The 18,154-nt window shown below is 49.5% G+C and overlaps 1 protein-coding gene across 1 annotated transcript in view; it reads right to left on the reverse strand.

Annotated features, from left to right (window-relative positions):
- Window positions 1-696: 696 nt before the first annotated feature.
- Window positions 697-18,154, reverse strand: part of LOC147706390 (von Willebrand factor A domain-containing protein 1-like) — a 127,734-nt gene continuing 110,276 nt past the window's right edge. Inside the window, exon 6 of the mRNA XM_086929075.1 lies at window positions 697-2,294. Coding sequence (XP_086785201.1) covers window positions 2,155-2,294 — 140 coding nt within the window. The 3' untranslated portion in view covers window positions 697-2,154. The remainder of the gene's footprint in view (window positions 2,295-18,154) is intronic.

An 18,154-nucleotide genomic window follows, 5' to 3' on the forward strand; every position in this document is an offset into this window, starting at 1 on the left:
TTTGGGGTGGCAAGGTGTTTTTAGGGGTTAGAGATAGGTGGCATTAAAGGGTAATGAGGGTTTTTTTTAGGTTCAGGGATGGGTGGAATTTAGGGGTGTTGAGGGGTTTATGGTCAGGGATGGATAGGGTTTAGGCATAGCAGGGGGTGTAAAGGCTTAAGGGAAGATTTGAGGTTAGGGCTAGTAAGGGGATTTTAGGTTTCAGAGATCGCTGGAGTTTTGGGGTACAATAGGCTTTTAGGGTTCAGGGGTGGATGGAGTCTAGGCATAAGGGATGGGTGTAGTCTAGACATGGTGAGGTGTTTTTATGGTCCAGTGATGGTGGAATTTAGGGGTAGAATGGGCTTTTAGAGTTCACGGATGGGTGGAGCTTAGGGGTCAAAAAATGGAGGTCATTTAAGGGTGGTAAGTGGTTTTTATAGGACACGGTGGATGGTATCTAAGGGTTGTGAAGGATTCAGCAGTAGATGGTGTTTTGGGGTGGTGAGGGGTCAGCAAATTAAAAACATCCTTAGAAACTGTTTGACAATGTAAAATACATGAATCAGAAGTAATTAATGTCCACTGAAGTAAAGCACTGAAATAAATCCCTCAACAAAAATGATTCTGAAAGTAAGACCTGCAAACATGGCATGTACTCCTCAATAAATAAGCATAGAAAAACCAATTTTGAAGAAAAAAAATCTATAAATTGGTTTCTATTAAATGGTAAATGCCATTCATCCTGCAAATTTCCATCTAAACTTTAGATGAAATGGTTTCTCCGTAATGGTATTCCATGAAATCGTTTATTCTATGAAATCATACACACCCTATTCTTTATGTAAGATATTGTGCTTTTGAGCTTACTGAAAACTTTCCTCTTGCTGGATAACATCAACACTATCCCAATGCTTGCAAATGTGATAGACTTGATAGTAATATCCTTATTTCGATGTTTAGGGAATAAAGATCCTTCGTAAAACACTAGGGGGCCGATTCACAGAACTAACCCGAGACAAAATCCTAAACTTACTACTTTTGGTATTCACAGAAGGCATTTAGTAGTAGTAAAGTAAGGATTTTGTCTTAAGTTTGACTTAAGGCAGACTTAAGACAAACTTAGGACAGACTTAAGACAGACTTAAGACAAAATCCTAACTTTACTACTACTAAATGCCTTCTGTGAATACCAAAAGTAGTAAATTTAAGATTTTGTCTCAGATTAGTTCTGTGAATCGGGCCCTAGGTGATGACAAAGCTGAATAAAAAAATTCTCCTTCGCCTTCCCCACACCAACTCCACTCCTCTCTTTCTACCCAATCCCGGCAAATCCAGAATTTCTCTTCTTGGTTCATCGGAAATGTAGTACATTTTTTCACAGCCCAGAGGCAATACATATGAATGAATTATTCAACGTTTGTTGGGAGCCAGGCGGAATCTCCGACAAACTCATCCTGGTCAGTCCACGGTGCTTGTGAGTAATAAGCCCCAAACCCTGCCTTGTGTGAATGGAACACAATGCTTTAAATCCCTTCGCAACTAGAATTTTTGTGCTTGAAATCCTGATGCATATTTCTGTACTCTATTTCTGTTCATGTATTTTTGTAATAGGGTGTGATTTAAATTATAGCTATTGTCTTCCTGACTCTTTGTGTCATTGGACTGTGTTGTGTCCACAAAACCCAAATGATTTGAAACTTTCTGTGAAGATTTAAGTATTCTGTTGGTCACTCATTTCCAAGACTTGAGAAGCACAAGAATTTAGAGAAATGTCCCTGCATATTTGAATATTAGATTGTGTGCTGAATTGGTCATAGTCACCTTTAGTGACCCTAATTTGAGCGCATCTGTTAGACTATGAAAGGGTCAACCCCCGAGGAGCTGTGATGATGCCCATTTAACACAACTTTGATAAGATCACCTCATCAAGACTTGAGAATCCTAGTAGTAATAACACCCAGAATCCCAACAGAATCTCTTACCCAGGACTAGATATCAGGGCTTTGATGACCGCCACATCTCTCAGATCTCGTAAAGATCAGGTGTCGAGACACTGATACAATCCCTGATCCCAATAATATCACCTGCCAGGACTGCATTATGATCACCTCCCTGGATTCCCAAAAAATGTCCACCCTGGATCTCAAAGGGATCATCCCTCCAAGACACTTCCTATCCGGGGCGAAAGAGTTCCAGCCTGTGCATCCTCATATCGTTCCAAAAGGGTCCCAAATTCCTTCTTCCAAATGGACTCTGCTGTCTGCCTGTCGCTGTGCGTGGCGGGCACTTTGCCTGTCTTCTGGGCATGGGAGCTGCAGAAATGAAAAGTAGAAGATCAGAATCATACACAAACACACAACTTCTCATCCACTTCACTGAGCTAAAGATATGTAGATTAGTTTGAATTTATTTGCTTTTCCAAATGGTGTAAGTATTGTCAGTTCGTACCTTTTCCGTCACTCTCGGATTTCCGTAGTCCAGTTTAACAGGACCTCACACACACAATATTCCTCTAAACACAGTACCTGATGCTGGAGATGTTCCAGAGGAAATACAAATGTGCTCTATTAGGTCCTCTACCAATCATAAATAGCCCTTTACTCTGCATAAACAAGGCAGGTCTTGCCTTCATTGAGCTTGTAACATCACTGGACAAAAAGCCTGGACATTTTATAAAGGTGCATTGTGAATGTCCTGAACAGAAGTTTAAAAAAAAAACATTTGTTTTTAAAGTATATGCAGTAAAATATTATAAAATGAGGCAAAAAAATATTTCATGCTATCATATTTGCTTTTCATTTTCTCTCATACCTTCTTCAACCTTTTAATGGAGCGTCTAACCTCCAAATTCCACTGCTCCCACATTTTATAGTGCTTTCACTTAGATGACACCATCCTTTTTCTAAAGGCCTGCTTCCCTAAACATGTTGAGGTTATAGCCAATGTACCTGAGGACATCCTAGAATGAGTGTTACATCACTGCTTAATGTGTCTATAAAATGAGATCGCCTGATGTAATAGTCCTGTACATAATCCAGCATAGATCAACGCATAAGAGTAGTAAAGTGGGATCTTTCAAGTACGGAGAGACAGATCTCTTTGCTTCACCTTGGAAGAAAGTCAAAGCCTTAAAGCACACATGAACTCAATGTCAAAGAGAGTACACTTTTAGAAGAAACGCCCATGTATAATCGGGAAACATCCTTTACAACTGAACCGTTACAACGCGGTACCGTTACAACGCAGGATTTATAACGAAAGTCATTACAACGACTTTCGCTGGAGGACGCTCTAGGATAGGGAATAGTTTAATTTACTATCCAACACCTTCCCTACTATCCATGGGGACTGGAGTTGGAATAGTAAATTAAACTATTCACTATCCAGCGCCCCCCAACGCAAGTCGTTGTAACGACTTGCGTTGTTAGACCTGCTTCGTAAAGGTACGCGTTGTAACGGTACGCGTTGTACCGTCATACATCTGTATAATCAAACAAACGTTAAGTGGATAACAATTTTATATTAGAAATCCAATATCTCATTCTGTTAAAACTAGACCATGGAAATTCCCCACTAAGAGGTCTCCATGTGTTGCATCTAGCTTCCATCAAAGAGTACTCCTACCAGCTGCCAAGCTGCACACTGGTGCAAGAAGGTGCAAGTACAACTCGCCTATATTGTACTTTCCGGTGTGATCCAGATAGAAGTGAGGTAGCAATTTTTAAACAAGCGCGCACCATGCTCAAAGCCGTGTTGTTGATTACACCAAACTACCTTGACTAGAAACTGATCACCTCTGTTAGTCAAAACCTCCTTCTGAGCACAGAGAACCTTCTTCTCAGAACACCAAGTTTTAAGAAGGCAAAACCTAGAGTGCGGAATGACCATCCCTCTAGACACTGGGCAATTCTGTCACAAAATTATTTTAAAAGGAGACAAAAAGCCTACTGAGTGTTACTTCCAACTTTGACAGTCTCTCTACTTTTTCTACTGCAGTTATTGGTATGTGTACTGTCTTTGAAATTATGAAAAGCGCTACATATTTCCATGCGCTGTAGTCTCTGAATGATTACTGTATTTGAAAATATTCCAAGATAATATAGGCGATTCACTGCGTATATTCTATTCACTCTTGTAACCATATTACTTTAATTTTATAATTTTTACTGGATTATTTTTTGTAGTTCATAGTATTGTATTACAACACATTATACAATGTAATCTCTCAAACTATAGTGTGTCCACTACTATGTTTATAAAACCTATTTTTTTTTTTTAAATCTGTTTTATTGGTACACGTGACATACAATTACATTTCTCGTGTGCTGAATTCAAAGGGGAAACAGCAATTGGAATAGTTCTTACATCATCAATGCGAACGTTGGCGACTATAGAAAGCCAATAAATGCACTCACTGTTAATAAGTACCATCCGTTATCTTGGGGCGGTCCCTGCATTCACCAAATCATTCGCTTCATTGTTTCCATACAGTGTAATGCGCTCTGTTCGCCTTACTATGGTGCTAGACCTCACCCGTCAGGGCGGGCAGCTTGATGGCCAGCCGCGCCCCCGGTACTCGCGACCCACTGGTTGGTGTTGTAGCAAGTTGTCTCTCAGTAGTGTGAATAACCAGCCGGGCCCGGTTCCAGGCAACCTGCATATGTACTGTGGCCGGCTAGGAGGGTCAGTGGTCCGCCTCCGTGAGGCAGAAGGTTGCGGCCGTGGTTTGCATGTGTGCTGCACTCCTGTGTGTCGTCGCCGTGTGTCGAAAGTGAAAGGTGTAGGTGGGAAAGGTAGATCCGGCGTGGACAACTGGGGGGTGTCCTGTGCCGTAAACGCCACCAATTCTAACTGGGGAAAAACAGGAGGGTTGGTGAGGGTGTGAAGAGTCCGATCTCGGAGTAAGTGGGGGGGGGGGGTGCTGCAGTATTAGTTCTGCCTAGGCATTTTCGGGTGTAGTAGACTTGCGGGGTGCTGGCCCTGAGTGTGTTCGGGGGAGGAGGCATCGGTGGTGTGCAGTAGCTCTGGGTCTCGGGTGTGGGCGCATCTGTGGGGCCGACGGTATATGTGGGCTCCGCTGATCGGTGGGGGGGGGGGGGGGGGGTAGGTCATGTGGGTGGGCGGTGGATCGCTGGGGTGGTATTTCATGTCCATATATGTGTGGCTCCCGATACTCCCCTCTCTCACCACTCAGTCTGTGGTTTGGACCTGACCCCCCCCTGTCCACTGGGGAGGAACCATCTCCTTACAATATCCCTTTATCGTGGCAGGCTCTGGTGAATGCTCTCAGGAAGCCCTCCCATGCCTGAGCTATCGGTGTGGCCCTCCGCCCCGCCGTCTCCTCCCTACGTAGCACCGTGCCTTCTGCGGTCGCCCAATAGATGAGGGAGGCGCTCCAATGTTTCGTCAGGGGCGGTTCCGCGGCTTTCCAGTGGCGGGTTATGAGTCTCTTGGCGGTTATCAGCCCCAGATCCCAGAACCTCATATGCGCTTTGTTATGTTTGGTCCTGGTCAGGAGGCCCAGCACACAGGTGTCCCAGTCGTGGCGTTGGCCCAGCGCAGTCCCTTTTGTCAACAGCGCGGTAACATCATGCCAGTACGTCCGGAGCTTGGGACATGCCCACAGCATATGCAGGAGATCCGCATCTAGGAGCGCGCATCGCGGGCATTTGGAGGTATTCAAACCAAAGTAGCGGTTAACCTTGTCTGGGGACAAGTATGCTCTATGCATGATATAGAACTGTATGACTCTGAATCTCGAGTTGCGGGGAACGTGTTGCGGCCCCTCTAGGATCCGTTCCCATTCTTTATCCGACCAGTCCCTCCCCCTGTCAGTGGTCCATCTGTCCCTGAGCGACTGAAGGGAGGCCGTTGTGTGGGACCTCAGCGCCTGCGTTAGCCAGTGCACAACGTGCGACCCTGCCCCCATTACGTGCAGGTATTGTATTAAGAGGTGGGTCTCGGGTTCCACGGACATATCGCCCCAGCGTTCCGTTAGGACCCGCATCATTGATGCATGCATCAGGAATTGTCCCGCTGGCAGTCCCGGATTCTCCACCAGCCCCTCGAACCGTACCATGGCCCCGTCGTCATACAAGTCCGCCAGTGTCTCAAGCCCCACCTGCGCCCAGTCTTGTAGGTGTGCTGTAGTCACCACTCCCCCAGGCCTTGGCAGTCCTTCTAGCGGCAGGGCTGGTGCGTAGGGGGCAGTTTCCCTGGTCAATCGCAGTGCACGCCTGTAGCATCTCAGTGCCACTGCTAGGTGTAGCTGCGTCTCACGTGTCGCTCCTCTGAGTGGGTGGAATAGTGCGAGGGCTTCTGCATGGGTCAGGGCCGGGACTGTCGAGGCCGTGTCGTTTAGGTTCCTACCCGCTAGCCAGGCCACCACCCACTGGAGCTGCGCGGCAAGGTAGTAGTGCTCTTGATTCGGGACCGCAAGTCCCCCCGAGGCCGTCGGGGCATACAATTTCTTCAGGGCCACCCTTGGTCTCCCCACATTCCAGATCAGTGTTCGTGTTAGGGTCTCCAAGTCTCTAAAGACCCGAGCCGGGACATACACCGGTGTGTTCGAAAAATAGTACAGGAGTCTAGGCAGGACTATTATTTTAGTCAGGGTGATTCTGGCCGGGACATTGAGCGGGAGCGTGCCCCAGAATTGGATCTGGGCCCGCAAGGAATTTATGGCTCGAATCAGGTTGCCATCCAGTATATCTGCTGCATTTCTATATATGTGGATGCCCAGATACTTAAAAGTGCCGGCATACCATGTCAGTGTCGTGTCCCCTAGTTGCACTGCGTGTTCCTGCATATCCGGGTGAAAGGGGAAGACCCCAGATTTACCCCAGTTGACCCTCAGTCCCGAGTGTGTTGTGAATTCGCGGAGGGCGCCGGTTAGTCCCGGTGGTATCCGTGTTAGGTCCCTGACGTAGAGGAGTAGGTCGTCGGCATACAGGGAAACTGCGTGTACCCCATCTATCAACGGGATGCCCCACTCGGCGCCCTGCATCCGCAGTATCTCCGCCAGCGGTTCCATGGCCAACGAGAAGAGTAGAGGTGATAACGGGCAGCCTTGCCGTGTGCCCCGCCTCACCTGTATGGCCTCCGATAGCAGGCCCCCTATCCGGACCCGAACTGTCGGCGTTTGATATAGGAGACCCACCATGTCCAGAAAAGCGTCTCCCAGGCCAAACTTTTGCATAACCGCCCTAAGAAACGGCCACTCCACCGAGTCAAATGCCTTTTCCAGGTCCAATACTATGCAACCTGATAGTGGCCAAGGGCCTCTCGCGTACTCCTGCACTCTAAATAGCCGGCGGATGTTATGCGATGTGCTGCGTGTGGGCACGAACCCGTTCTGGTCAGGGTGGACCAGGGTAGGTGTGTATTGGGCCAGTCTCCACGCTAGCATAGAAGCTAGTATTTTGTAGTCTGTGTTTAAGAGGGCAAGGGGCCTATATGAGCCCATAAGTGTCCCGTCCTTACCCGGTTTCAGGAGGGAGACCAGTGTAGCCTCACTCAGAGATGGGGGCAGGGAGGAGTCGTTCAGAGCTGTCTCATACAGTTTTACGAGTTCAGGGACCAGGAGGTCTTGGTATGCTTTATAAAACTCCGCTGGGAGTCCGTCTGGGCCGGGGGACTTTCCGTTGGAGAGCGCCGCTATGACTTCCCGGAGCTCCTCGGGAGCTATGGGTGCCGCTAGGACGGCACGTTGGGCATCGGTGAGTGCTGGCAGCAGTATCTGGTTAAGATACTCCTCCGTGTCCGGGGCGGGCGTGGGTAGGCAAGAGCGATACAGTGCTTTGTAGTGCGCGGTGAACGCTCCGTGTATCTCTGACTGTGTGTGTAAGGGCACCTCATTCGCGCCTAGCACTTTTGTGACTGGCTGTGTCCGATCTTCTCTGGTGATGAGCCACGACAGCAGCTTGCCGGGTTTGTCCCCCCTGTCGTGTGTGCGCGCCGCGTGAGCCGCGAAGTTCAGACATCTGAGCCTCTCCAGCAGTTTTTCGTGGGCCGCCTGCGCTTTGTGAAGCCCAGTGCTGTGACCTCCCACCGAGTCCCGCTCATGTCGACTCAATTCCTCCTCCACCCTGTGTAAGTCCCTCTCCACCTGCCGTTTGAGGTTCCCCTGCGTGCCCAAGCATTGTCCCCTAATGACCACCTTGAACGCCTCCCATTCCATCTGCAGAGAGGTGGCTGTACCTGCATTATCCTCGAAGTAGTGAACAATGTGTGCGAACAGTGAGTCCCGGAAGGGTGCGTCTAGCAGGAGGTCCGGCTGCAGCCTTCAGTTGGGGACAGGGGGGCGTGTGTGTGCCCATGAGATCGTCAACATATGTGGGTTATGGTCGGAGTGTGTCCTACCCATGTATAGCGCCTCCGTCGCCAGTGGGAGTAGATCATCTGTGAGCATGAATCTGTCTAACCTGGTGTGCAGGGTATGAGCTCCTGAGTAGTACGAATATATCCTGGTCGTGGGGTTCCGGTGGCGCCACACATCATGTAAGTTCCAGTGTGAGGCCCAGGCTATGAGAGCTTTCATGGCACCCACCACTGGTGCGTTGGGTAGAGGTGGGAATGAGCGGTCGAGTGTGGTATCCAATACGCTATTGTAATCCCCCCCCAATATCCAGGGGATCCCGTGCCAGTGCGCCAGGGTTGTGGACACCATTTCCAGGAACCTCTGTTGGTCTGTGTTAGGGGCATATAGCGACGCCACCACCAGTGGTCGTCCATCCAGGCGTCCCTTCACTGCCACCAGCCTCCCATCCTTGTCTATGTGTGAGTCCTCAACTTCAAACGGGAGCCCTGGTCGCACCCATATCAGTGCCCCCCTGGCGTAAGAGGAGAACCCAGTCGCATAGATCTGACCTCGCCATCGCCTGCGCAGGGTGTGTACCTCTGGGGTTGTCAGGTGTGTCTCCTGTAGGAGTGCTATCTGCACCTTGTGCCTCTTCAGGTATGAATAAATCATGTACCTGCGTGCGGGTGTGTGTATTCCGCGCACATTCCAGGTACACATTTTGACTTCAGCCATCAGCATTCAGCAAGGCAGTCACACCCATTCCCTCCCTCGCTCCCAGCACCCTCCCAATAGGCCCTCCGGCTTTCAGTGTCAGAGTATCTCCTCCTTGGTCCGAGCAGCCCTTGGAATAGTCCAGCGAGCACCCCTGCGAGCCATGCATGCAGCGTTTCACAATAGGGAGAAGGGGGGTAAACATTAACTGGGGGTAACTCCATCGGGTCGGTTGCCAAACGGGCAGCCGTCCAAACATTCTGCGAAAAGTGCGAACAATCCATTCTGGGAGGTTGCTATACATCACGCAGTCCAAGCAGCCAGTGTGCATCTGTTGAGCATGAAGGCGTGAGCGCCCTCCCAGGGGGGTGTGTTCGTTAGTCTGAGTGGCCAACCGGCCGGCCCACCGGCTATCGAACAGTGTATTTGTAAAGACACGGGGCCACTGCTCTGGTCAAGCTTGTAGTTGGCAACCTTCGCCCTCCCATGGGGACCCTGCAAAGTGGTGGTGGCCCCCGTGGTGTGTGTTCCTTGGGGCGTCTGCCCCGCAGTGGATAGTTGCAAGTGTGACATCGTCATGACTTACTGCGGGTTCGGTGTCCGATGCCATCGGGTAGCGCCTTGTCAATGCTTCCCTCGCTGAGAGCCCCGTGTTACGACACTTCTTCAGCCGTACAGATCCGACGTTTGTGGGGTGATGTCTGGCAGCCCACCTGAGAATTGCGAATCCGGGAGACCATATATCGCCTCATCGTCACTCGGTGATGTTCTAGGGCTGGTGGCAGGCGGGGAACGCCGTGTCGGGGAGCCGCTGAGCTCCGAGACCATCCGCAGGGCTTCCTGTTGTTCTCTGCGTATGTCTTCTTCCGGTGGGCTCGCGCTATGTTGGGTGCCGCTGGTCGCGGGGGAGGGTGACCGGGCGCCACATCTCCTCTTGGGTCTTCTGTGTCTCCTGGGCCTGTCCGGATTTCCTGACCTCCCCGTGCTCTTGTCCGTCCCGTTGTCCAGCCAGGCCTCCACGTCTTCCGAGGAGTCAAAGAAGTGTGTCTTCTCATTCGCTATCACCCTGAGTTTCGCTGGGAAAAGGAGGGAATATGTAAGCCCCATTTGGCGTAGCCTCCGTTTCACCATTAGGAATGATTGCCTCTGGCGCTGCACCTGGATTGTATAGTCTGGGAAAAACATTATGTTCGCGTTTTCAACTTGAATGGTGCCCAGTTTTCGGGTTTCTCGTAGTACAGTGTCCCGGTCCCTATAGTTCAGGATTCGGATCAGAAAAGGGCGTGGGTTTGAGCCAGTGTGGAGCGGCCTGGTCGGGACTCTGTGCGCCCGTTCCACCACAAAATATGGCGAGAGGGTGCCTTCGGGTAACAGGGTGCGTAGCCAGTCCTCTACGTGGGCGGTCGGATCTTTGCCTTCCCATTTTTCTGGCAGACCTACTATCCGGACGTTGTTGCGTCTCGCCCTCCCTTCTGCATCCTCTGCCCTGTCCTCTAGGAATTCCACTCTGTTGAGGAGGTCCTTAATATGTTTGTCCGATTGGGCGACACGAGGGTCTATGTCCGTCACTGCGGTTTCCAGGGTTTTGGTGCGCTCGGCTAGTTTCTTATGGTCCTCTTTCAAGTGCGTGAGATCTATGGCGACTCCGTCTATTTTCGCCTCCAGGGATGTCCGGGTGGATTGGATGGAACTTTCCAGACGCTCCATGGCCGCCAGCACCGAGTCCAGTCTGGCCGTTACCGGATCTGCGTCCGTTTGCTTCTGCGACTTGTCCATTTTGCCCTTTTGGGACGTGTTCCCCGTTCCTGTGCGCTTCCCGGCACCTCCAGACATCCGGGTGGGGTGGTGGTCCGTGGTCTTGCGGCGTTTCCAGGGCAGGTTACTGTCACCTTAGAGCCTCCTGTGCGGTCGTGTCGTCCAAAGCGCCGCATGCGTCGGTGGCAGCCGTTATCCCGTTCAGGTCTCCGGCAGTGGGTTATGCTGTACCCCTCCCGCTGTTGGTCGTGTTCTGGGCTCCTCGCTTACCCCCTGCTTCGTCGGGTGTCCAGTTGCGCCGTGGTTCCAAGGGCTCCGGAGTTATGGGCTGCGTGTGGCTGGCAGTGTCACCCCACGGTGTCCTACTCTCCCAGTAGTCTCTATGGTTCTGTGCGTGCGGCCCTCCGTGGCCGCGGTGGGTGACCTGAGCAGTCGGACTTAATCTGGGTTTCGTGCTCCCTGATAAGCCGGGGTTCCGGCTAAGCCGTGGTCTCTAGGGTGCCGGTGTCCGTCAGTATCCAGCTGTGGGCATTGGCGGCGTGAGTATCAGGCAGTGTCTCCCCTCGGCGCTCCCCCCAACCGGCAATCACCTCAGGCCTGCGCACGTGGTCAGCAGCGGGACTTTTGGCTGGGCAGTGGCTCCCACCGGTGTTGCCCCTCTGCCACCCTGTGTCTCTGGATGTGTCCTACTGGGCGCCTGGGAGGTGTCTCTTGGCTGCCTGGGTGTTCGTGGCGCCGGGTGAGCCGGGCAGGTGTTGCACCCTGTGCTCCTCGCTTCGCAGCACTTACCGCCCAGGGTCGCAGCAGGCGCCGTCGGGGGTCCGATTCCGGGCCCGCTCCCCCCAGTGCTGCTCCGTCCCTCCGCTGCAGGTCGGGAGGAGGATGGGCACCTCCTCGTGTCTAGGTCGGCCTCAGCAGTCCAGCGGGCGGCCTCAGTCCCCCAGCGCTGCGCCTCCTCACTGTTCTCTGGGAATGGCCAGTCGGGTCGTCTCCGCCTTCCGTGGTCCGCCGAGGGTCGATTCGCTGTGGTGTGACCCAGCGCCGCCGCCTCAGTCCGCTTCTCCCGGGCGCCCCTTCCGCGCGGCCCTCACTTCCGGTTTCGACGCCGGGCTCGCCTGCCTGGTCTCGCCGAGCTCGTGTTCACTCCTCCGGCTATGGTGGCCGCGTTGGTGCCGGTGCGGTCCCGGGGCTCGATGGACCTCGAGTTTCGGTCCGATGCTTCGGCAGTGCCCTCTGGTCACTCGCTGCGAGTTTGGGCCGGCCAGGTGATGTTTTGTGCGGATAAATGTCCCCCTAAGTGCGGGCTCTCGCCGGAGCTCTGTTAGGGAGCAGCCAGTCTCGCTGCGTGCGTAGCCACGCCCACTATGTTTATAAAACCTATAATGAATAAATCAGTAGGTAAACTTTATATCACAGGAAAAGAAAACATATGAACAGAAGGCGGGAGGGTGTTGACATGAAAACATATGAAGCAGGAACTAACGAAAAAAGTGTGAACAAAAAAGTGGAGGAAATTTAAAAACCCAAATGCTCTTTGGGGCTGGAAATAAAGACAATAATGTATCTCTATATGAAACATTTATTGAAATTTACAAAACTTTATGTAGTAATATTAATCCAATGATATTACTTATATTTCTTAATTCCTAAATGTTCTAGTTTTTTCATCAAAATTAATTGTGTCAACACTAGAAGTTCTAATAATAAATTGTTGTAAAACGGCACTTTCGACAAGTTTATGCAGAACAGTTTAATTGTTTTACAGACTTTGATTCAGGGTGTTGTTCGGTGTGATGGTGGGGATTGTAGCACGTTCCACCCTCTTCAATAGTCATCAGAACGTTTTGTAAATAGAGCGCTTTTTAAATGTTGATGTAAGTGCACAATTTTTGTGAGGGCCTTGGTGGAATAGGTCACAATATTGTTCTGTTGGTGGAAATAATTCTGCGAGAGTATATCCTACGGTGCAGAATCCTCCAGTAGAATTACTTCCACCGTACTATCCCTGAAGTAGAAGTAATTCTGCCGTAGTATTCTCCAGCGGTGCAGAATCCTCTAATGGAATTATCTCCACTGTACTATCTCTCAGGTAGAAGTAATTCTGATGTAGTATTCTCCAGTGGTGCAGAATCCTCCAATGGAATAATCTCCACCGTACTATCTCTCTGATAGAAGTAATTCTGCCGTAGTATTCTCCAGCGGTGCAGAATCCTCTAATGGAATCACCTCCACCGTACTATCTCTCTGGTAGAAGTAATTCAGCCATAGTATTCTCTAGTGGAGCAGAATCCTCTAATGGAATCACCTCCACCGTACTATCTCTCTGGTAGAAGTAATTCTGCCGTAGTATTCTCCAGTGGTGCAGAATCCTCCAATGGAATAATCTCCACCGTACTATCTCTCTGATAGAAGTAATTCTGCCGTAGTATTCTCCAGCGGTGCAGAATCCTCCAGTGGAATTACCTCCTCCGTACTATCCCTGAAGTAGAAGTAATTCTGTCTGAGTATTCTCCAGCGGTGCAGAATCCTCTAATGGAATCACCTCCACCGTACTATCTCTCTGGTAGAAGTAATTCTGCCGTAGTATTCTCCAGTGGTGCTGAATCCTCTAATGGAATCACCTCCACCGTACTATCTCTCTGGTAGAAGTAATTCTGCCGTAGTATTCTCCAATGGTGCAGAATCCTCTAATGGAATTACCTCCACTGTACTATCTCTCAGGTAGAAGTAATTCTGCTTTAGTATTCTCCAGTGGTGCAGAATCCTCCAGTGGAATTACCTCCTCCGTACTATCCCTGAAGTAGAAGTAATTCTGCCGGAGTATTCTCCAGCGATGCAGAATCCTCCAGTAGAATTACCTCCATCATACTATCTCTCTGGTAGAAGTAATTCTGTCTCAGTATTCTCCAGCGGTGCAGAATCCTCTAATGGAATTAGCTCCACCGTACTATCTCTCTGGTAGAAGTAATTCTGCTGTAGTATTCTCCAGTGGTGCAGAATCCTCAGTGGAATTACCTTCACAATACTATCGATCTAGTCGTAGTAATTCTGCTGGAGTATTTTCCGGCAGTGTAGAATCCTCAGTGGAATTACCTTCACCGTACTATCCCTCTAGTTGAAGTAATTCTCAGGGTAGAATCCTCCAGTGGAATTACCTCCACCGTACTATCCCTCGGGTTGAAGTAATTCTCAGGGTAGAATTCGCCAGTGGAATTACCTCCACCATACTATCCCTCTAGTCAAAGTAATTCTGCTGGAGTATTCTCCAGTGGTGTAGAATCCTCCAGTGGAATTACCTCCTCCGTACTATCTTTTTGGTGGAAATCATTCAGCTGTAGTATTCTCTAGCAGTGCAGAATCTTCCAGCAAGATTACCTTCACTGTACTATCCCTCTAGTTGAAGTAATTCTGCTGGAGTATTCTCCAGCGGTGCAGAATCTTCAGTGGAATTGCCTCCACTTTACTATCCCTCTAGTGAAAGTAATTCTGCAGGAGTGTTCTCCAGTGGTGTAGAATCCTCCATTGGAATTACCTTCATTGTACTATCCCTCCGGTGGAAGTAATTTTGGTCTAGTATTCTCCAGTGGCGTAAAATCCTCCAGTGGAATTATCTCCAATGTACATACCCCTCTGGTGGGAAGTGGAAGTAAACAGGAGTGATGCACAACCATTCAATAGAATTTCCTCCACCGTACTATGCCACTGGCTGAAGAAAATATACTGGAGTATTCTCCAGCTGTGCAGAACCCTCCAGTGAGATTACCGCAACCGTACTATCCCTTTGGTGGAAGTAATTCTGCCGGAGTATTCTCCAGCGGTGCAGAATCCTCCAGTGAGATTACCTCCACCGTACTATCCCTTTGGTAGAAGTAATTCTGCCAGAGTATTCTCCAAAGGTGCAGAATCCTCCAGTGAGATTACTTCCACCTTACTATCCCTTTGGTAGAAGTAATTCTGCCGGAGTATTCTCCAGCGGTGCAGAATCCTCCAGTGAGATTACCTCCACCGTACTATCCCTTTGGTAGAAGTAATTCTGCCAGAGTATTCTCCAGAGGTGCAGAATCCTCCAGTGAGATTACTTCCACCTTACTATCCCTTTGGTAGAAGTAATTCTGCCGGAGTATTCTCCAGCGGTGCAGAATCCTCCAGTGAGATTACCTCCACCGTACTATCCCTTTGGTAGAAGTAATTCTGATGGAGTATTCTCCAGAGGTGCGGAATCCTCCAGTGAGATTACTTCCACCGTACTATCCCTTTGGTAGAAGTTATTCTGCCGGAGTATTCTCCAGAGGTGCAGAATCCTCCAGTGAGATTACTTCCACCGTACTATCCCTTTGGTAGAAGTAATTCTGCCGGAGTATTCTCCAGATGTGCAGAATCCTCCAATGAGAATACTTCCACTGTACTATCCCTTTGGTAGAAGTAATTCTGCCAGTGTATTCTCCAGAGGTGCAGAATCCTCCACTGAGATTACTTCCACCGTACTATCCCTTTGGTAGATGTAATTCTGCCGGAGTATTCTCCAGAGGTGCAGAATCCTCCAGTGAGATTACTTCCACCTTACCAACACTTTGGTAGAAGTAATTCTGCCGGAGTATTCTCCAGCGGTGCAGAATCCTCCAGTGAGATTACCTCCACCGTACTATCCCTTTGGTGGAAGGAATTCTGCTGGAGTATTCTCCAGCGATGCAGAATCCTCCAGTGAGATTACCTCCACCGTACTATCCCTTTGGTAGAAGTAATTCTGCCGGAGTATTCTCCAGCGGTGCAGAACCCTCCAGTGAGATTACCTCCACCGTACTATCCCTTTGGTGGAAGTAATTCAGCCAGAGTATTCTCCAGCGGTGCAGAATACTCCGGAGAGATTACCTCCACCGTACTATCCCTTTAGTAGAAGTAATATTGCAGGAGTATTCTCCAGCGGTGCAGAATCCTCCAGTGAGATTACTTCCACCGTACTATCCCTTTAGTAGAAGTTATTCTGCCGGAGTATTCTCCAGAGGTGCAGAATCCTCCAGTGAGATTACTTCCACCGTACTATCCCTTTGGTAGAAGTTATTCTGCCGGAGTATTCTCCAGCGGTGCAGAATCCTCCAGTGAGATTACTTCCACCATACTATTCCTTGGGTAGAAGTAATTCTGCCAGAGTATTCTCCAGCGGTGCGGAATCCTCTAGTGAGATTACTTCCACCGTACTATCCCTTTGGTTGAAGTAATTCTGCCGGAGTACTCTCCAGCGGTGCAGAATCCTCCAGTGAGATTACCTCCACTGTACTATCCCTTTGGTAGACGTTATTCTGCCGGAGTATTCCCCAGCGGTGCAGAATCCTCCAGTGAGATTACCTCCACCGTACTATCCCTTTGGTAGAAGTAATTCTGCCGGAGTATTCTCCAGCGGTGCAGAATCCTCCAGTGACATTACCTCCACCGTACTATCCCTTTGGTGGAAGTAATTCTGCCAGAGTATTCTCCAGCGGTGCAGAATCCTCCAGTGAGATTACTTCCACCGTACTATCCCTTTGGTTGAAGTAATTCTGCTGGGGTATTCTCCAGAGGTGCAGAATCCTCCAGTGAGATTACTTTCACCTTACCAACACTTTGGTAGAAGTAATTCTGTCGGAGTATTCCCCAGCGGTGCAGAATCCTCCAGTGAGATTACCTCCACCGTACTATCCCTTTGGTAGAAGTAATTCTGCCGGAGTATTCTCCAGCGGTGCAGAATCCTCCAGTGACATTACCTCCACCGTACTATCCCTTTGGTGGAAGTAATTCTGCCAGAGTATTCTCCAGCGGTGCAGAATCCTCCGGAGAGATTACCTCCACCGTACTATTCCTTTAGTAGAAGTAATATTGCAGGAGTATTCTCCAGCGGTGCAGAATCCTCCAGTGAGATTACTTCCACCGTACTATCCCTTTAGTAGAAGTTATGCTGCCGGAGTATTCTCCAGAGGTGCAGAATCCTCCAATGAGATTACTTCCACCGTACTAGCCCTTTGGTAGAAGTAATTCTGCCGGAGTATTCTCCAGAGGTGCAGAATCCTCCAGTGAGAATACTTCCACTGTAGTATCCCTTTGGTAGAAGTAATTCTGCCGGAGTATTCTCCAGAGGTGCAAAATCTTCCAGTGAGATTACTTCCACCGTACTATCCTTTTGGTAGAAGTAATTCTGCTGGAGTATTCTCCAGAGGTGCAGAATCCTCCAGTGAGATTACTTCCACCTTACCAACACTTTGGTAGAAGTAATTCTGCCGGAGTATTCTCCAGCGGTGCAGAATCCTCCAGTGAGATTACCTCCACCGTACTATCCCTTTGGTGGAAGTAATTCTGCTGGAGTATTCTCCAGCGATGCAGAATCCTCCAGTGAGATTACCTCCACCGTACTATCCCTTTGGTATAAGTAATTCTGCCGGAGTATTCTCCAGCGGTGCAGAACCTTCCAGTGAGATTACCTCCACCGTACTATCCCTTTGGTGGAATTAATTCTGCCAGAGTATTTTTCGCAGAATCCTCCGGAGAGATTACCTCCACCGTACTATCCTTTTAGTAGAAGTAATATTGTAGGAGTATTCTCCAGCGGTGCAGAATCCTCCAGTGAGATTACTTCCACCGTACTATCCTTTTAGTAGAAGTTATTCTGCCGGAGTATTCTCCAGAGGTGCAGAATCCTCCAGGGAGATTACTTCCACCGTACTGTCCCTTTGGTAGAAGTTATTCTGCCGGAGTATTCTCCAGCGGTGCAGAATCCTCCAGTGAGATTACTTCCACCGTACTATCCCTTTGGTAGAAGTAATTCTGCCGGAGTATTCTCCAGCGGTGCAGAATCCTCCAGTGAGATTACTTCCACCGTACTATCTCTTTGGTAGAAGTAATTCTGCTGGAGTATTCTCCAGAGGTTCAGAATCTTCCAGTGAGATTACTTCCACTGTACTATCCCTTTGGTTGAAGTAATTCTGCCGGAGTACTCTCCAGCGGTGCAGAATCCTCCAGTGAGATTACCTCCACTGTACTATCCCTTTGGTAGAAGGTATTCTGCCGGAGTATTCTCCAGCGGCGCAGAATCCTGCAGATGAATTACCTCCATCATACTATCTCTCTGGTAGAAGTAATTCTGCCGGAGTATTCTCCAGCGGTGCAGAATCCTCCAGTGAGATTACCTCCACCGTACTATCACTTTGGTAGAAGTTATTCTGCCGGAGTATTCTCCAGCGGTGCAGAATCCTGCAGTTGAATTATCTCCACCGTATTATCCCTTTGGTAGAAGTAATTCTGCTGGAGTATTCTCCAGAGGTGCAGAATCCTCCAGTGAGATTACTTTCACCTTACCAACACTTTGGTAGAAGTAATTCTGCCGGAGTATTCTCCAGCGGTGCAGAATCCTCCAGTGAGATTACCTCCACCGTACTA

This window comes from Lissotriton vulgaris, chromosome 7 (genome assembly GCF_964263255.1).
Source record: "Lissotriton vulgaris chromosome 7, aLisVul1.2, whole genome shotgun sequence".
In the NCBI taxonomy this organism is placed as follows: domain Eukaryota; kingdom Metazoa; phylum Chordata; class Amphibia; order Caudata; family Salamandridae; genus Lissotriton; species Lissotriton vulgaris.